Source organism: Drosophila ananassae, chromosome 3L (genome assembly GCF_017639315.1).
Source record: "Drosophila ananassae strain 14024-0371.13 chromosome 3L, ASM1763931v2, whole genome shotgun sequence".
Lineage (NCBI taxonomy): Eukaryota > Metazoa > Arthropoda > Insecta > Diptera > Drosophilidae > Drosophila > Drosophila ananassae.
The window spans coordinates 2,531,448-2,552,123 of NC_057929.1; the positions used below are offsets into that span (position 1 = coordinate 2,531,448).

At 41.7% G+C, this 20,676-nt stretch overlaps 2 protein-coding genes across 4 annotated transcripts; one reads left to right on the forward strand and one right to left on the reverse strand.

Annotated features, from left to right (window-relative positions):
* Positions 1-349: 349 nt before the first annotated feature.
* Positions 350-1,663, forward strand: LOC6495480 (serine protease grass). Its single transcript, XM_032450838.2, has 4 exons — positions 350-622; positions 679-892; positions 950-989; positions 1,054-1,663. The coding sequence occupies exons 1-4, from the start codon at positions 395-397 to the stop codon at positions 1,643-1,645; spliced, it is 1,074 nt and encodes a 357-aa protein (XP_032306729.1). The 5' UTR covers positions 350-394; the 3' UTR covers positions 1,646-1,663.
* Positions 1,664-2,766: 1,103 nt separating this feature from the next.
* LOC6495159 (caskin-1) lies at positions 2,767-20,259 on the reverse strand. Of its 3 annotated transcripts, none has more exons than XM_014907690.3 (6): positions 19,636-20,258; positions 10,319-11,351; positions 6,146-6,379; positions 5,741-5,995; positions 5,083-5,562; positions 2,767-4,800 (listed from the first exon to the last, which is right to left on the reverse strand). In XM_014907690.3, exons 2-6 carry the CDS (start codon positions 11,297-11,299, stop codon positions 3,919-3,921), a joined length of 2,832 nt encoding a protein of 943 aa, XP_014763176.1. In that variant the 5' UTR covers positions 11,300-11,351; positions 19,636-20,258; the 3' UTR covers positions 2,767-3,918. The 3 variants fall into 3 exon arrangements, with proteins under 3 accessions (XP_014763176.1, XP_001958939.1, XP_032306232.1); XM_001958903.4 differs by lacking the exon at positions 19,636-20,258 and adding an exon at positions 16,897-17,219; XM_032450341.2 differs by lacking the exon at positions 5,741-5,995 and having other exon boundaries at positions 19,636-20,259.
* Between the last annotated feature and the right edge of the window lie 417 nt (positions 20,260-20,676).

Below are 20,676 nucleotides of genomic sequence, written 5' to 3' on the forward strand. Positions count from 1 at the left end.
CCGAGGAGGTCCTGAGGATTCGGATTCTCAAAAGGAGGTCCTTGCTTCGCAAAGAACTTATCTGCCAAGTGCAATCGTTAAATCTTATCTGAAAGTCTATCGTATTTCAAAAACGAATTCCATACCTTTAAGTCTATTAGGAACACAATGATTTAGTCTCCAAAACCCGAATCAAAAATGATCATCAAATGAATTATTGCCAGGAAGCCGTAACTGATAACTTTTTAAACTTTTCTGCGAAAAACCCATCTTCTTCCAAAAACCCATCAAAAAATTCGTCAAAAAATCAAAAAATTCATTGAAAAAAATTATCAATTTTATTATCAGTGTCCAGCCTTCGTTGCAAATATGGGCATCGGGGATTGGACAGTCGCGACTCCGGCTTACTGGGAGAATGTTGGGTTTGCGATTTTCGACTTTGGCGATCTGCCTTATTCTGAGCCTGCAATGGATTGGTCCTGTGGATTCCAAGATCTGCCAGACCCATGACAACAAAGTAGGAAAATGTAAGCGTCCTCGCGATTGCCCGGCTCTTCAACCCATTGTAAAGAAGTTGAGAGAAGGGGTCCCCCTAACCAACGAGGAAAAAATACTGAAAACTTCAGTTGCAACATGCATAAAGGTAAGAAAAGCGACAGGAACTAAAGGCATCAAAGTTTAACCCAAGCCATCCTCTAGAAAAAAACGTTTTGCTGTGAAGAACCTCTAAATTCTACAGGATTGGAGTTGCTGAAGGAAAATGATAATATATGCGGTAACTTCGTAGATTTTATGGTTTTCAACGGTAGAAATATAAGACCGGGATCGAGGCCATGGATGGCCTTACTCGAGTACAACGTTTCAGGACCCATCAGGACACGGTTCAAGTGTGGCGGCACTCTGATTACTCCGGGTAAGTCCTATGGAACACTGGGCATTTGTCACTTTACTTTTGGATTTTTTTTGACAGAGTTTGTCCTGACGGCTGCGCACTGCATTGAAGATAACCTGTAAGTAAAAATAACTATTAACTAAGTCAGAAAAGAACTTCATTTTAGATTACCTTTTTCCTAGGGTATCCGTCCGTTTAGGGGAACATGACCTCAGCCAGCCCATAGACTGTATGGTCTATGGAAATAAGAAAAAGTGCCTTGATCGACCTCTGGATGTTCCAGTCGAAAATTGGAAAATCCCCGAGGACTATGACGATTTTCATTTGTTGAACGACATTGCATTGATCCGCCTAAGAGAACCAGTCCAGTTCACAAATTGGATTCGACCCATATGCCTGCCGCTGTCACTGGACGTCCAATTGGACGTTCAGACTGGGAACACGATGGAGGTAGTCGGCTGGGGCAGAACGGAAAAAAATATACTCTCAGACGTCCCAAAAAAGGCATTCGTTCAACGGCTGCAGTGTGGCCCCGATTATGCCACTACATCAAGCATCTGCATCAGGACCAATGGAACCGATGCGTGCGCGGGTGACTCCGGAGGACCACTGGCCTATGCGACTTCATACAAAGGAAAACAGCGCTTGGTGCAGGCCGGAATCGTGAGCTACGGAATAGGTCGGATGCACCGTTGTGGCCAACAGCCGCTTGCGTTCTATACTGATGTGGTTGAATTTATGGCTTGGATAACCGAAACCATTGTGAAAAAATAATAAAGCCGAAAAATAAGTCGCCACCAAACAAAAAAGTGTGTGATTATTTGACGATCTTATTAACTTTAAATTTTTAAACTTTAAATCTTTTTAAGTTAACATTTGGAAGTATTTTTAAGATTAATAATAAGCATGCAGCCCCAATAATACCACAATAGCCCATTATACATTAATTCAAAGAAGTCCCCTAAACAACAATTTAGAAAACTCGAAAAAATGTTATCTTTTAAGGTTAAGGATCCACAAATCGATCAAGGTATTCCGCTCAAGAATCGGATGACTCTTGGCAACGATATAGCCATCGCAGTGGGTCCCATTGACCCCTACATTCAACAATTTCGAAGGGGACCCTACAGAAAAAATGAAGAAAAATCCAAAAAATATTTCGTTGGTAGGTTTTGATGCAGATTGACGGAGAATTGATCCACAAATCAATCAAGGTATTCCGCTCAAGAATCGGATGACTATTGGCAAAGATATCGCCATCGCAGTGGGTCCCATTGACCCCCACATGCATTTTTGACAATTTCGAAGGGGACCCTCCAGGAAAAATGAAGAAAAATCCAAAAAATATTTCGTTGGTAGGTTTTGATGCAGATTGACGGAGAATCGATCCACAAATCGATCGAGGTATTCCGCTCAAGAATCGGATGACTATTGGCAAAGATATCGCCATCGCAGTGGGTCCCATTGACCCCCACATGCATTTTTGACAATTTCGAAGGGGGCCCTCCAGACAAAATGAAGAAAAATCTAAAAAATATTTCGTTGGTAGGTTTTGATGCAGATTGATGGAGAAACGATCCACAAATCGATCAAGGTATTCCGCTTAACAATCGGATGACTATTGGCAAAGATATAGCCATCGCAGTGGGACCCATTGAACCCCACATGCATTTTTAACAATTTCGAAGGGGGCCCTCCAGAAAAAATGAAGAAAAATCCAAAAAATATTTCGTTGGTAGAATTTGATGCAGATTGGCGGAGAATCGATCCACAAATCGATCAAGGTATTCCGCTTAACAATCGGATGACTATTGGCAAAGATATAGCCATCGCAGTGACCCCCAATTGTATTTTTAACAAATCCGAAAAACCCACCAAAAAGAATCATGAAAATATTCATTTACTATGAAATTTTACTTTATTTGTTATTGTTTTTGTTCATTTCTGTATTTGCCCATTATGTGCTTTACATGTTTGTGATTTAAATTTATTTAATTTTGTTTATATGCGTTTATAAATCGAATACTCAAAATTTCCACTAATGATATGCGCACCGAACCAATATCAACTGAGCGCAAATAACAGAGAACCGAAACGTAATCACAACTCATAAGGTACATTTCATACTAAAAAATGTTTTTATTTATTTAAATTATAAAGAAGAAGGCAATGTTAATGTATACCTCGGAATTCTGTATCTTGTTCAGCATTCATGATCTTTTAATCATAATTATTTTATATATATATATATATTTTATATAATGCATCTTTCTTTACTTTGTATGGAATAACACTTAATTATACATTCATTTCATATAGTTTGAATTTAGTTCTAATCATAACAAACAGAAAAATGTCTGTGCGGGCAGAATCTAAAAACTGGTAAAGTACAAATAAGGTTTTAAGTAATTCATAAATGCAATTTGAAATTGTCTGAAAGATAGTAGTTGTTCTCTGATCTTGTTGTCTTTAAGAGTGTGCCGTGATGTTCCTTTTTCGATTTCCATTTTTATTTGTTTTGTTTAGTATCGAACCACTAAATACTTGTCCATATAAATGATTTTGTTTAAATATTTATTTATATATCGAATTATATATATTTTATGCTATATAATAACTATGCATACTTGCATCTTGCGCTTCATTTCATCGCTTTAGTTGGTTGGTTATTTGTTTGTTTATTTTGTAACACTTATATTTTTTTTTTGGGAATGGGACGAGAGTTTTAGGAAAAGTACAAAAGTATACATGGTTCTTCGAAAGCTTTTCAGTTTTTAGTTTACCTTTTGTTTTTTTTTACTACACATCGTGTATTTGACAAAAAATAAAATATAACTTCAAAAAAGGATTAAAAAATAAGGCTTCTTCCTATGCAGTTGGAACAAAAAAATGTAAAAACAAGATCAACTTAAGTTAAAGTACATAAAACATTACAAGACACACCACAAGTTCTACCACAAAATTCAGCTACACTACGATTTTTGTTGTTTGATTGGAGAGAGTGTTGGTTTGTTGGTTGAGTCGGAGACTGGCGGAGACTGTCCTCCTCATTCACTGTCGATATTGAGACCCACACGCTTCTCCTCCTCGAGCATGGCGTCCAGCTCATCCGTGAGATTGGCCAGCATGTTGCCGATGTCGTTCAGCACATTCACCGACACTTTTGGCGGCACGCCCGTATTTAAAGCAACATTCGGAGTGGCTGCATCCGGAGATGTCAACGACGTCTCGGCGATGGGAGCCCCCGTTGATCCTCCAGCAGCAGCAGCAGCAGCAGCAGCAGACACATCCAGCGTGGGGGAGCGCAGGTGGAGAGCACTCCCGCCACTAGCCGTACTGCCCATGCTCTCGCTGCGCGCCAAAGTGGCGTCGTGCAGCGAGCTGGAAGATTTCAGCGAGTGGAATGAGTGCGCTATATTGGCGATTGTGTTCGTGGAGGAGGAGCTGGAGCTCGAGCTGGAGGAGTGCAGGTGGGGGGCAGGATGTGGATTGGCCGTACCGCCCGCTCCGCCCTGCAGCTCCTGCCGGTTGAGCAGTCGCTGCTTGATCGTTCCGGTGTTCTCGTTGGCGAACGGTATCGTGTCAATGGAATCAATGCTGGAAGTTGACTTATTGTCGTGGTATTTCTCGCAGTGTATCTCCGCCGTGGTCTGCTGAATGGTGGCATAATTCGCATAAATGGGCTGCTGATTGCTGCCCGCAGCTGCCTGCTGTTGCTGCCAGTGCTGTTGCGCCGCATGTCCATAGAACATGTGTTGCGGCTGTTGCTGTTGCTGTTGCTGCTGCTGCTGCTGTGATCCTGGCTGTTGCTGCGTCTGCGGTGGCACTCCCTCTCCGCTCAGCGTGCGGGAGTTGCGTATGCTGCAGTGACGACGCGGTGGCTCTGGCGCTATCTTCTTCCCAGTCAAAGGACTTCCACTCATATAGTTCTGAAAGAAACATCAGATTAGTAATTGTTTTATGAAAGTATATGTATTTTGTGAGATTGCCTTCAAAGTGGTTTGTTTGGAAATGTATTTATTATAAAATAGTTCACAAATATTGCGTCAAATTCATTTTTAATGGGCTTGTTTTTATGACTCAGTAATTGCCATAAAAAAACAAATTCTATTGCGACCTTCAGCGAATAAAAATCAAGGTCGAGAGTGAACTTTTCCATTACTGATCCAACACTTTTAGGCAACCACCACACTAGACATCGGGGTATTTACCGCTCCTCCCTCGCCACCAGTGGCTGCTCCGTACTCGGCCGCCGCCGCCGCATTCATGTAGTGATGGTGCTCCAACGGCGGCATCGTGTTCAACACAGCCCTCTGCAGGATGCCCCGCTGCTGGCGTGGCAGCGTACCACCGCCCTCCTGGTCGTAGAGCAGCTCCCGCGTAGCATCGTTGGTGGGTGTTATGTCGCCGTCGTCGTAGGATCGCCGCCAGGCCATGGCGGCTGCATTGCTGCCCAGGAGACGGGCGGCAGCAGCCTGCTGCTGCTGTTGTTGTTGCAGGAGCTGTTGGTGATGGTGTTGCTGTTGCAGAGTGGCAGCAGCTGCCATGGCCGCCGCAGCCGCCGCTGTTGTGGGCGGCCCGAAGTGGCCGTAGTCCGTGGTCGTGTAATGGCTGAAGGTCAGATGGCTGCGCGTGCTGTTGTCGTGGATGTCCTCCAGCGATTCCAGGCTCTTGCCACGTGGCTGACGCACCTGAAGAAAATATATAAAAATTAGTTAAAAATTCTCTTAAATATATATATTTATTTCAAACAAAAACATGTAAGAAAAGTAAGAATATCTTGTCTCATTTTCTGTCCAAGTTTAGTTCTCTCTTTCCTCCTTCAAAAGTTAAAGGTTAAAGGTACTTCTGTCAAGGACCCATGCCCACCTTAATGAGCACCACATCGTTGCCGGAGCAGCACTCATGATTGCTGCCCGTGCAGTAGTAGGCGTCTCCTCCTCCTCCTCCTCCGCTGCTGATACTGCTGTTCAGGCAACTGCTGCCAGCTGGGGCAGTGGCATTAAGGACACTGCCGGTGGTGGCATAGATTTTCGTGTCGTCCCAAGAGACGCGGGTGGTTGGCACATAGGATGGCGTACTGGGTATGGGCACATTGAATTGCCATGGCTTCCTCTGGTACTCCTGGTCATGGTATGTCATCATCATCCACAAAAAAACAAAGGAAATCATACAAAAAAAAAAGGGAAAAAGGAAAACCAAATTAAATTAAAGGAAAAATAATAAATAAAAAATAAAAATCTATAAGATCTGTAAAGAGAATCTATTTCTTACCTGCTGCTGATAGGCATTGGCACCGCCTGGATTCCATTTTCCACTAATGATGTCCTTCACCCGCTTAATGGCCAGCAGTATCTTCTTCTGATGGCCCAGCTTGACAATGCCAATGTCCTCGAGATCCTCCCAAGTCACTTGGGTAACATCGCGCACCGTTTTGTAGTTCTGCTCCAGTAACGGCTGGATGTACTCCTCCAGACGCAACAGCTGCAGCCACTCCTCGATAGAACCCTGTTTGGGGAATAAAAAACATAATCATAATCATAATCATTAAAGTTTATTGGATTCGGGCAATCATTAGTCCGGCTAATCGCATTTGATTCATGTGTGAGAGACATCAGGCCTGACTACAAATTGTCCATGAACTAGTTCAGACCCCGAGATAGAGATAGGGTGTCTGTCTGTCGTCTCGGGATGGGTTACATGTGGCCTGTCTCTCTCCCATACCCCCGGGTTCCAGCTCTAATCAGTTGTAATTGATAAGATATGACATATATCGCGTCAAAGCACTGGCATAAAGAAACGAATAAAAGCCAAAAACTCGTTGTTGTCGTCATTAAACGGTGGCAGTCAGGCCTCTACCGACTCTACCGACTCCACCGACTCCACCACTCCATACTGATTGCGTGGAAAATCATTTTTCGTTACTTTATGTATCTACATGATGTGTTAATCAGTTTTTCGAAGCTTCAACCTCTTCCTCACTCGCCATCGCCAGCCAGCTCTTTTTGGTCTTTTGACAAAATTGCTTTTGATTTCAATTCAATTAAGAGTCTCTAAGAGTCTTGCTGCGAAATGGGCTATGATGTCTGGAAGACTTTCCCGATGGAATCTCTTTTGAATAAAATTCTGATGAAATTTCATACATTTTCAAGCAAAGTAACCTCTATTTGATGAGCAATCGTTGTGTATTTATTTTTTTTAGAGAGCTCTCCACTGGGGAATGCCACTTGAAGGGGTTTTTTCTTAATATATTCACCACAAAACTCCAACTCCAACTCCAACATTGAATGCCACACCAAAACAACAGTCATATATGGTGGTTAGTGACTCTACAAGTCCATATGCTAATCGAAATCCTCCATCTCCTCCTAGCCAGATCTCTAAACAGGCACGACACATATTTTCATAAAACTTTAACAAAATATTTATCTAAATAACAATTTTTTGGAGTTTTTTTTTCTTTTTTTTTTTGGTTTTGGCTTCTTCGAAATCCATTAGCAGGTAGCATATGGTATGACACTAAACAGCAGCAGCGGGCAGCCATCATTAGAGGCGAAAAACAGGTTTTTATTTTTCAAAAAAAAAAGCAAATCGGGGAGAAAAACTACAAAACTACATACAGTTTGTACCAAAAATAAAATAAAATGTAAATGCTGAAAACTGAATTCTTGCTAACGGGCTCTATAGGCCAATAAAGAACAACTTCAGCACCTTATGACCCTCAAGGTCGTTCGCTGATTGCGGTTTCTGTTTCAGTTTCTGGTCATGAGTTTTAATAACTTTTTCCTTCCCGGGCCCGCTTCTCTGGTATTCCGTTTTACTTCCTTTCTTGTCAAGATAAAGATGTGTGTGTTTTTTAGCAAAAAAGCGAAAAAAGGTGAAAAGAAAGCCAAGTGGCTGCTGCAGAATGTTGGCTAATGAGGGGCCTCTGAGACGAGCGACTGATTGCCGGAGAGTATCGGTCGCTGGGGGTGATGTAAGTACCTGGTAAGGTATGGAGGTGGAGTACCCACCTATAAGTACCTCCAACCACACCCCAAAGACAAAGAGTACTCTTGCCCGAGATCAACAAATATCGAATGGAGCGATAAAAACCAACTACACAAAGAAAAATTTAATATTTTTGTCAATAAAAGTGGTATGACAGGTGTGGAATGTGAAATTTGAGAAGATTTTTGCACCTGCCGGGGGTCTTTAAGGGATGGTAACTATATCCTTTAGATATTCCTTGAGAGATGGACAATTTTTGGCAGTGCACTGAAGGTAACTCGACCAGAAACTCTTGCCAGACTTGCGAAAACAGTCACGGTTCCTTATATAAACACAAAAAAAAAACAGAAAAAAGCCAACCAAATTCTACACAGCTAGTAAAATATTATGGCGCATTTTTCAGTTGAAACACAAAACCGTGAGTATATAACAATAAAGTAAAAAAAAATAATAAAAAATAACAAAAGCTGAGGTCATTTGGGAATTTGAAAAATTGCAGCTTTTGTGGCGAGAGGTGGCGGGAATTTGTATCTGAAAAGTGTAGCAAATTGTTTTCAAACCGATTCGAGGCGGTGCGATAATGAAAACCCCAAACTGGAGGTTATTACTGCCTGGTGGTTTGTTAAGAAAACTAGTAATTAACCGAAATCGAGAGGAATGTGGCTCATAAAGCTCGAAGAGTTCGATATATACGATCGATAAATGCGATAATCATGGTAAATGATATTTTATGTATAAGACTGACGGCAGGTGGGTTGGCTTTTTTTTTTAAATCCAAGTGGGTGGGGAATGCAGTTACCAAGATACAGATGCCTGGCAGACTGACGAAATGAATCACTTGCAACGTCGGCGGCTGCAGTTTGTGGCCCGAATATGGCTGTTAATCAGTCTTGGAATGCGTCTTGTGAACATGGAACTCATGCAGCGGATGTGTGCTTCGTGGTTTGTAGCTTCAAAATTAATGTTAATTTATGGAAGCATTTCTTTCAAGTTCGTTTCAAACTAGAGCTCAAGTTTTTGGTCAAGATTTGGAGGGTTTATTTAGAGGGCTTAGTCATTGGACTTGACGATAAGATCTAGGTGGTTGCACTTTGTAAGTCACGTACTTTTCCCTAAAAAATTTTTAACTCAATGGTGACTGAATAAAATAGTTCCCCGACTTGTACAGCGGAAGTCTGAGAGGTATAACAAAAATTCTAGGCGTAGAATCAAAGTTATGATAAAATAAGCATTTCAGGTAGAATGCTAGAGCTAGTTATGGCTTAAAAATCATTTCAAGTAGAAAGCAAAACATTTGACCAAAAAAACTACGGAAATAAAGTATCTATAAACACTCTATAGTTTGTTCACCTTCCTAACCATTCCGATTCATTCAAAGTTATTGTTTCTGTTTGTGAAACTCTGCAGTTGGATGGCATTTTGGCTGTGATCTCATTCGACTTGGAACCTTGATCTGTCAGATCGATTGGCTAATGATCGGCTTCGATCTGGGTAGCAATTATCCGCCGCGATGGAGCAGGTTGCTGCTATATAACACTGATGCTATTTCAAGTTCGACTTAATGTCACCTACGGACCAGACCGGACCGAAGCGCCGGAACGCCGGAGCGCCGGAGATTCCATAACGAAGTCCGCACGAATGGACTTTTAATTTTTATTTATTTTCTCAGCTTGCCGTGTTTTTTTTTTAATGAATTGTTGATGGGAATTAATGTGCGCATATTAAATGAAATTCTTTCATTAACATTAAACTAAAAAAAAAAAATAATAAAGAGCTGACGGCGCTTTTTCAAGTTCTCCTTTTCTCTTTCGCACTTCATATGGGAAACAAGTTTATTTCTTGGCTTTTTTTTTTGCTTTTTTTCACTTTTTGCAAATGCTTTTTTAATGAAATATAAAAGATAAGCCGGTAACTAAACAAGCAAATAGCGGAAAGGCAACACCAGACTTTAGAGGGGGCCAAGATAAATATATACAGATACAGATACAAATACAGATACAGATACAGAAAGAGAAAGAGGCAATGGGGTGTTTCCAACTACAATTAATGCCAATATGGCACTTTGTTAACTTTAACAATGACTAAGTTAGTTGGTCTACGTGATTGCAAGGCCATAGTGACTACAGTGATCTCAGTTACTAATCGCTGGGTCAAGTCGAGAGTCGTATCATTGAACTTTCTTGAGAGATTTAGGGCTTAAACGGTCTTATCAAGTGATTAAGTTCTTAAGATTGCCACTAATTTTCCTGCTTTTATTTAAATGATAATAGCCAGTCTCCACTGTACCTATACTAGAGTGCATCACGAGTTGAACCGTAGTTCTAGGCTGATTAGATAGTTAAATATTTACCAAAGTTCCAACACAAATATAGACACTTCTATAGAACTCTTCTCTTAATTACAAAGAAACTTCAAACATAGTTTCATTTTTTATGACAATTTCTCTGAAGAACTCACCGGAACAAAATGCGGCAGATTGTCCAGAACTTGCAACTTATCGATACGCTGCTTAATCCGCTCCCGATGATGCGGATTCTTGATGCCAATGGCCGTGAGATCCTCGGGCGTCATCCTGGCAATCGTCGGCAGATCGTAGCCAGCGGCGATGAAGAGCTGGGCGTACTCCTCGTGCTTCATCTCCATCAGCCAGTCGATGATCAGCTCATCGTTGCGCTGCCGGTCCACGCTCCCAATGGAACAGGAGCTGACGGAGCTGCAGCGCGGCGAGGAGAGGGGCGCCCGAATGGAGGCACCCGACGACGACACGCCCGTCAGGTAGGAGGAGGCCCGGCCGGAGTCCAAACTGGCGGTGCTGTGCCGGGATCCAGAGCCCGCCGAGCCCGATGAGGAGCCAGGAGAGTCCCGGCCCGGGGACTGGGTCAGATCGATGCCCTGGTCCTCCTGCAGGGCCAGCTGCTGGTGGTAGTAGACCGCCGCCTTGTGGGTCAGCGGCTCTCGCAGAGTGGCACAAAAAACGGGTGGCGGCGGCACCATGGCCACTGCCGTCTTGCCAGCCGGGGCAGCTCCTCCTCCTCCTCCGCCCACCGCCGGGCCGGGAACTGCTCCCGGTGCCGAGGGCGCTGCTCCTGGCGAGCCCTGGACTTCGTCCTTGAGGCGCAAAGCCACACTCGTCTCACGGGGCAAGTTGAAACCGCCCTCCTCCAGCGAGGGCGACGATACCATGCTGCTGCCACTCATGCTAATCCCATCGTCCGCCTGGTTCTGGTGGTTCTGGTGATGGCGCAGTGGACCGCTTAGCCGGTAGAGTGGTATCAGTGGCTGGTGGTTGGGATGATGGTGGTGGTGGTGCTGCTGCAGTGGCTGCTGATTATGGTGGTGGTGATGGAGTAGCTCCTGTGGCGTGTCGCCGGGAATCGTTGGCGGTTGCACCTTCTTAGCCTGTGCGGTGGTTGCATGCGGCTTCAGCGATCGATGCATGTTGCTGGTGGGCCTCTACTGGCCGCCGAGGCGGTATCTTCTTGTCCGACTCCTGTTCGAAAAAAGAAAATAATAAACAGAAAGGGGGATGAGTGACTGACTGGGACTGAGTTGGCAAATGTGTCCGCCAGATGTGTGTGCCAGAAAGCGAGAAATCTGCATAATTGGTCATAGACAGAGTTGTGATGTTCGGCTCTAAAAATAGGACCCACCCAGCGGTGTTTACAGTCGAGTCAATAAACTGGGAACTGACTGGCTCCATCCCTGCTACCTCCCCCTCTTAATAAACTCCACCCCCTCCCCCGGGCATCGTATTACAATTTTCATTCACAAAAATGTGTTTCAGCTGAGTATTTTATTATTTGTAGAGACTTGAAGAGTACCCTGTAGTTTATAGACCCTGTATTTAATAGTTTTTAATCTTAAAAATAATAAATAAATAATTATTATTAATATTTAAAATAAAATATATATTATAGTCTCTAAAAACCTCCCTAGCCCTATACGCCCTAAGCCCTATACCCCCTAGATACCCCAAAAAAGGGGGAACTAGAACTAAGAGATGGCACGAGGCAGTTAGAAAGAGAGGGGGGGCTAGACCTCCAGAGAAAGAGAAAGAGCTAACAGTAGCACGAGCTGTGTCAAAGTTCGTTGACTGCATTTTGTGGTTTGAGGGGCGAGAGGTCTTGGGGCGTGGCAAAGGGGGGCAGCTGCTTATGTCTGTCTAGTCGGCAGCGTCATAATACACTCGAAAAATGCACGGGCAGACCTCGGAGCGGGCCAAATCTGGCGAAAAGTCACGAACCAGCCACTCGACATGTCATTAACAGAAAGGGGGCAGGGTAGGGCAGGACAGCCACCGATTTACGAGGAAGCGAGGATATAAAAAACAGTGGCAGTAGCAGTTCCTGGTAATAAGCACTACAAAGTATTGAAAATTAAAATGCACTCGAAGAAACAAGACTGGACTGCTGCCTGCCTCCGTTTTGGAGCGACGGGGACACCTGTTCGATTGAAAACCGGCGAGTGCCGAATCCAGGTGTCATAATCCGAGAGAGAGAGAGTGGGTGTGTAAAGGCCTACCCGGGTGTCAGTGTGTTGGTGTTGCAGGAAAACGCATATAACGGTAGCAGTAGTAATTCTCTTTTTTTTTAATGAAATTTTATGTATGCAATGGATTAAGGAGAGGGGAGGAGGGAGGTGCAGTGCAGAGTACGAAAAGGTGAAAACAACAAAAAAAAAAAATTGCAACCGGAATATTTGCTGCAAAAAATAGAGAGAGAGAGAGAGAGAGAGAAGAAATTTCTCCCTCCCGAATCTCTCCGCAAAAGAGAGCCGGGAGAGAGAGTGGTTTCGACGAGAGCCGAGATACTCTGGAGTAGTAGGGTAGTAGTATATCAACTGCAGTCCCGAATGTGGGTTGCGGTTTTTGTTGTGTATTGCCGCCCACACACACACCCCTGCGAGTGCACCGCCCGCGGATAACCAACCACCCACTCACTCACCCACCCACCTATCTACCAGATGTTGTTGAACCGTTAAATGCGGCCGGCATTGCAGTTTCTTTCAAATTTTTGTCTTTTTTTTTCTGTTTTCTGTTTCTGTTATCCCATTTTTATGAGTTACCATTGTTGTTAGGAGCTGTAAGTTTAATTGCAAACATGGCCAACAGGCGCACCCCCAATCACTTAAAGAGAGGGGAAGGGGATCTACACAGTCACTAAAACATAAAGTTTTAACGAAAAATTTTGAAACAGTTAGGATTTAATTTCTTCAAAGAGTGGAGAGAGTGGAGTAGAGTGAAGTGGAGAGAGAGAGTGAAAAGTGGAGTATGTAGTCTTGGAGTAAGAGAATGATAGATAACGGTTTTTTCTCTTAGTGTATCTTACTGTTGTGGGCGCTGAGTAATCATAATGAGCGCCACACTTACTCACTCCCCCTTTAGCCTTTAGCCGCTATAGAACAACTGCCAGCTTTGGCTTAAAAAAAAAAAAAAAATGTCAGATATAAAATCCAAATCAATTTCAAATCGAAATCCATTCAGCAGCATAAAAACTGATTGGAAATGCAATTGGAGGCCTGGGACACCCTTCCAGGGGTGTTGGCAATAAACCATAAGTACAAAGGGGGAAAATAGTTGGTGGGGGAGGAGGTAGGAGGTAGGTGGTTGGGAAACAGGCTGAAAGATTTATTGATTGTCACACACACACACACACTCTCACACACACACACTCTTTTATCAATACATGTTTGGATGTACAATGAAGCGGAGTTGCGGTTTTGAAGTTGGCAGCAAAAACGCTGAGCAACTAAAAATAATTATGGTTACACCAGAGAGCCCTCCACACACAAACACACACACACAGGCAGAGACAGAGACACATAGATACACTGATAAAAAGAAAGAGAAAGATAAACCACTAAGCTTATAAGGAAGAGCCTACTTATCAGAGTTTTTTGACATTTCTTGCTATTTATTGTTACTTTTTAATAGTGTTTAGTCTCTTTTCTTTTAAGATTTATTTTTAAACTCTATAATACAAGTTTAGAAATAAATTTCATCAAGTTTAGAGAAGTTTCTGGCACTATCTCTTGGATCGAGGCTTTAAACTTCATCTCTTATCTGATTTGTATCTCAAAAATGACAATAGAAAAGTGTATTTTATCTTCGGTTTATAGTTTCTGACTCTCTTTAGTCTCTGTCGCTGTCGAGGGCCGTTAAAGTTTACTGGCATGAGTAATCAGCCAAATGGAGCGCAATAAAATGGCAAACGGTAACACGGCCAATCTATCACACAAGTCCACAGTCCGGAAGAGGGACTACGGATAGCCTGGTCAGCAAACCACCCCCATATATAGCCACCACCATGGCCCACCCCCCCTCTATCAAATGAGGCGCATCTCAATCTCATGTTTATTAACACTGATCAACAGTCTGTCCTCCCATGTGTGTGTGCTGGTGTCATTAAGCCAGATAGATAAAGGAAGGTCCCCCCTTTGGAGTCCTCTATCCAGTCCCCCCACCCACTCCAGTCCAACACTTCATTATTGACAACAAAAGGTTGCCCGACTCGGCTCGGCTCGACCCGGCTCTGTATTTATCAGCTGCGGGTGCTTTGCATATGACATCTTTTTTTTTCTTCCACTCTTTCACTCGCTTTGTCCCTTATTTCCTTTTTTATTTGCCCGAAATGCATTGGGCCAACTGGCTTTTCTCAGTTTTTGTGTTTTTTGTTGAGTTTTTGTGTTTACCACGCCCCTGCCAAAGACTCTTAAGTAAAAAGTCTTTGTACTTTGCCAGAATATTTTCTTCAACGAAAATTGGAAGAAAGCTACACTGGGAAAGGAGATTTTTGGAAGTGATATGTTTAAGATACTTTTTAAACTTGTCTATAAAATAATACAATACTTCAATAAAAAATAGTGTTCTAAAAGTGGTTTCATTTTTAAAAGATATTTTTGAGAACTTACTGGGCTCTCTGGGCCTTTTGGGTAACTCTCTGGGCTTAAAGTTTAAAGATACATAAGTATCTTGTATCTACAATATTCCAATTTAAGGATATGATTCTTTTAATGAGTAGTAGTAAATCTACTTTAAAGATGCATAAAGGCATATTTTTTTAAAGATATTTACTTTAAAGATACTATAACTCTGATAGTCATTACTTTAAAGATACATATGTATCTTTTCTATAAAATGTTGCCATTTAAAGAAGTTTAGGATGGTTTTAAAAATACTTTCAATGTCTAGATACGGAATACATCTTGTCTATATGATATTACAATATTTCATTAAAAAAATAAAGTTTTTAAAGATATTTTTAGTAACTCTGGTGGATATCTTAATCTTTAAGATATCTTCTCCCTATAATATTATCTTCAAAGATTATTTTTCCCCATAAATTTCTCTCCGTGCCACCAGCAGCGACAACAACCAGCAACCAGCGAAAACAACTAACAACCGCACAAAAGATGGTGTCGATGATGCTGCTGCCTACTTGCCTCAGTCTGAGTCTCAGTCTCAGTCTCAGTCTCTGCCTCAGCCTCTTACCCCTGTAACCCTCAGTTAGTGCCCCCTCATCCCGCCCTGAACGAAAGACACTGTCGATAGCTGGAGATGTTGATCTTGCAACAACCAACAACGAACAACCAACAATAAATGGCCAGAGGCAGTGGAAACTTGTTTTGCCTCTAAAAGGGAGTTGCTGCTGCTGGATGCAGTTGCTCGTGCATTGTTTCTGTCTCTGCGTTTTGTTTCAGGTTTCCAGCAAAGCGCCAAGAACAGAGCCATAACAGCTATATGAAGTAAACAGTTTAAAGGATTCAGAGACAGACAGACAGAGAGAGAGAGAGAGAGAGAGAGAGAGAGAGAGAGAGAGAGAGATGTATCTTGGAGATACCCTGTAGAAGATACATCTCATATTATAATTTCATTTACAAACTAAACTTTTCCATGAAAACTATCAACAAAATTACTCAAATTGGTCTAATTAGATTGCCTTTTCAGTTAGTCCCTTTTATTGGCAGTCCTGTGAGGCACTTAACTGGCAGAATCTACAACCACTATGGGATATGAATAAAAGATGTCCTAATGGAGGCCCAAATCAATACCAAATTGTTGTCAATGGCCCGTCATGACCACATGTTTGATTTGGATTTCAAATATCCGAATTAGTTCCACCCCAAACCCGGTTACTGTCTTTTGAGACCAACATACCCCGGTGTACCCTTTTGTGGATGGATTTTGGAGCGAATGGCAGAGAGGAGCGGTTCTCAAGCTCGTAGGAGGCCAAATGCAGAGCTGAAGATGTGTCAGAAGTGTGGGCGGGCGGGAATATACGAGAGGACGGAGCGGACAGGAGGACAGTCAGACGGACAAGCGGACAGTTGGACGGATAACTTACGTGCAGTTTAACGGTTAATGCAAACGAATGCGCTGCGTTGCGCATATGGTACGAGCCACAAACAACAACAACAACAACAAAAACAACGACCAAATACGGCGGACAGGCAGGCACGTAGAGAAACTTATATGTACCATCCCATACTGGTGGTAGTACCTCTTTTGGTCAAGAAGAAAGGGGCAAGAGCAATGCGAACAAGTTGTAAGGCGAGCAATGAGTGCAGACAAAGGTGGCACTGAAAAAAAAAGAGATACTAAACTTAAGATACTAAAGTATCTAATAGATACTCAAGGGGGGTTCCTCAAATCTATTGGACATATAATGTTTTTTTTTCTCAAAGAGGCACTATTTCTGAAGTTCCATCCCAAAAATCAGCTCCATATAATTCCTAATTCTTCAGTTACAGTTAGTTTCTTCAAAGACTTTTCTCCAAAAAAAAAAAGGTGGAGAAAGGGAGTGGGAGACAGAGACATGAATAATGGAACATTTACAGCTACATTGAACTTTTAGAGACTTTTTTTTTGGTTTTTTTGGAAGCACTTGCCTCTTGCCTCGCCCCACCGCCCACCATCGTATGCGGCTTACTACTACGCACACACACACTAGTGCAACTCCCATACACCCATACACCCATACACATACACATGCGTAGGCTTTTTCGCGAAACAACTGTGCAAAAAATATTAAAATTACCATTTTAAAAAGATGATTTTGTTGGAGATTCTCACAGATTCTCTTCGATGGCACTTGAAATGGACATTAGCACTCGATTTCACTTGGCTGGCAATTGATTTTTCATATGAAAATTCTGTGCAAAAATTTCTTTTTGGCCAACACACACTCACACACAGAGAGAGACACACACACGCGAGCGTATACCGAGCAGAAAAAGCTGCTGCCTTATAGTTGTTGTTGTTGTTGTAGGTGGCAAGGAGACCCGACCCGGTCCGTTGATACAAAAAAGAGAAGCGATGACGACCGCAAGCCAAAGCGTATTGAAACACGGCGGCTCCAGCATTCGGTTTAAGCCAGGTCCGTGGCGGAAAATCGGTGTCCAGAGTGTCCTCCAAGAGAGCGGGAGAGAGAGAGAGACTAGCTCCAAAGAGAGCGAATGCGCAAGTTGTTTGCCGGGAGAGTCGAGTCGAGTCGAGTTGCCTCCAATTTTGTCTGCGGCCTGACGGGCCAATTTGTTGCAATTGAAACAATAACAATTCCACAGGGCAATTTGTTCGGGCCTGGCAAATTAGTTAGTTAATAAATGAAAGAAAGCGAACGAACGGCCGCAGAAGAAATGGATAAAACGGTGAAGAGAGCGGAGAGTGGAGAGTGGAGGGCCAAGCCAGCAGGAACTATTCCCTTAAGTGGTTGCCTAGGCAACTATGGAAATGCATTCGAAACAGTGGCTAAGATACTTTGAACTTGCAGATACTTTATCTAAAAGATACTCAAAATAGTATAAAAAAAAATTATTATAATTTATATAAGAATTATAATAATTAACAAAAATAAATTGTAATTAAATCATAGCTTAAATTTCCCCACTAATCCCCCATCTAACCCCACTGTGCCTCGAATGCCACACAAAAGACAAACAAACCAAGTCACACACAAAACACACAGACACACAAAGCCAGCACAACCACTTTTCATGCCAATAAGAGAAATAGAGAGTCGGAGTAACAGAGAGAGAGGGCCGAAAAAAGGTTCCAATCTCCAATCTCTAGCTCCATCTCCCCAACGAGTTGGCGGCAACTCTACTTCAGATACGCGCAGATGCGTTGTTCTCTCTCTCGCTCTCTCTCATCGGCTCGCGCTGTAATCTCTTATTGGAGCCATTACCCCACACCCCGACCTCCACCATAATTCTAACACTTCATTGGAGCTGGCTCGTTGCGACGACTTCGAGTCATTCGATTCCCACACAAATCTCGGCGTGACGACATAAAACCGACGGGATAAAGCCGACATCAATTCCCGGGCGTTTATGTCGTTTTAAAAAGCGAAAAAAAGGATCAATTAAATAAGTTTTTTAACTTATTTTATTTTTTGTCTATTTTTTTTAGACTTTTACATACAATTTCGATAAAAATTGTTTATTATTCGACTGTACTGAAGAGGGAAAAGGGTTAGATCTTTAAAAATAGGCATATTTTTATATTTTTTCTTTTGTTAAAACTTTTTATATTTAAAATTAATGCCATTTTATAGTAAATTGTTTCCAGAATATTAATTAAAATTCATAAAAACAATGTAGATAACATAAAAATATAAAAATTCAATTATTTTGAAGCTTCTAGCTTATAATATTTTGGCTTCTGAGAATTTTAACTCAATACTGGATCTTATAAAATTAAACTTTAATTGTAAGATTATCAATTAAGTAAGAAAACATAGGAAGGGTTTTTCAAAAATTTCAATTCTTCAATTTTTGAAAACTCTTTTAAGTAAAAACACAAGTTTGTAGGAGAAAAAAGTATATTTTTTATCAAAAACTAAGTTGAAAGTTTATAAAATAATTATTTTTAGAGCTATGATGAAGAACGAGTTGAAAAACATGAGTTTTGGATGAATTTCAAAAAAGTTTCAAACTCTTTCTAAAAAAAAAACCATAAATGCTTAAAAAAAGGGTTTCATTCTATTTTTTGCAATTTAGATTTATTCTTGAGATAAAATTCAACTTAAAATGGAAAAAAATAACACTATTACCCCTTTAAAACCCAAAACAAACGACATCCCATCTTAGAGACTTGGTTAATGGCTCCAATCTCGCTCTCTCTCTCTCTCCCCCCATCTGGCTCCCTCGCTGGCGTTTATGGCATGTGAGTTATGGGGCTTTTGATGGTGTGCGAGTGAGTGCAGCAGCGCTTTCTATTGATTTATATGAGTTTTATGGCGCAATCTGAGCCGCAACAACAACAGTGGAGAAAGAAGCAGAACTGAACGCGCTCTGCATTTTGAATTTTTTGAAAAACAAGACAAAGCGGAGCGTTTAAACGGCATAAATTATGCAAAAAAAAAAAAACAAAATACATAATAAAGGCAAAAAAACATCTATTAAAAAAAAGACTCCCCCGCTTCTCACGGCAGCCAGAGTTGTCACGCGTCCAAATCCCACTGCGCTGCACTCGAGCATGACGCGCCAAGAGGCACCAGACACGTGTTGGTTTTATTAATTACATAAGCAGTAGTTGCTGCAGCTGCAGTTTCGGACCTTTTGTTTCTCTTTCTGCTACGGAAACCCAATTTCCTGCAGATGCTGAAGATGCCGCAAAATGAAATACACCAAGACAGCTGGCAACCCTCGCCGAGTGACAGATGGCGACGCTGACGCTGGCAGAGACTGCGGCAGCGCAGGACGAAGCAGGCACCAAAACAAAAACACCGAAAAGGTGCCGCTACTTCACATTAATTAGTAAAAATAAAAACACTTACTTTTCAATTAAAGAAAGCTATTCCTCCAACTTGTTGGATCTTCTTTAAGAAATCAGATTACAGGTCACAGAGCCAAATGTAAACAATGTAAAATTGTGCCAGGCTTAATGAATTTCACGTTTTTTTTTTATGTTATTTTCCACACAAACAGCGCGCGGGGACAAACAAACGGCACAAACACACACAACAAGACACAAGAGACAACGCACATACACAGGTCAACTCGGTTGTTTGTCTTTATTTTATGTCTGCGGCGCGCGAGTGAAACATAAAAAACCAGATTAATTTCGTAGCCGCCGAAAGGTTGTCTTTTGGGTTTCTTTTAAGCTGTGCTTCTTGCGCAGTTGTTGTTTCTGCTGTTGGTGCTCATAATTGTTGGCATCGCCGCCATTTTTTAATAACTTTTTTCTAGCTTCAGCTTCATTTTCACTTCATATTTTCTTCTTCAATTTGTTTGAATTGATGATCAACTCTTTTGATTTATTTTGCGTTTTTAATTTTTGAAGCACAACTGCCGCTTTTTTGGGGGAAATGAATTCCAAACAACAGCCGTTTCTCCGAAACACATCCGAGCGCGTCTATGTTCTCGAAATTTTTGTTTGCGTTGAAATTAGTGGGGCCAGAGCAACCAACAGCTGTTTTTCCTTCTCTGTTTTGTTTCTTCATCCTAGGTTTAACCGCCCGGTTCGTTCAAAATTTTAAATTGAGAAAAAATTTAGTCAAAGTATGTGTAAAAAGGTTAACTATCCGCGAAATAATAAAAACGATTTAAATTCTAACCGCCTCTTACAGTGTTGTTTTATTAATTATTGTATTACTGCATAAAACCTTTGACTTCTATCATAATTTTGTAAAATTTTAATAAAAAAAGATGAGAATGGAGTTTTGTAAGTATATAAAACACAAAACTGTTGAACTTGCAGAGTATTAATAGTAAACAAAGAATATTATGAATCGGTTAGCCGTGTATTAACCGGTTCGTCAAAAGTCAATGTAAAATGTATGTAAAAATGGTCACGACTGCAAGAAAGCTTTGCCTCT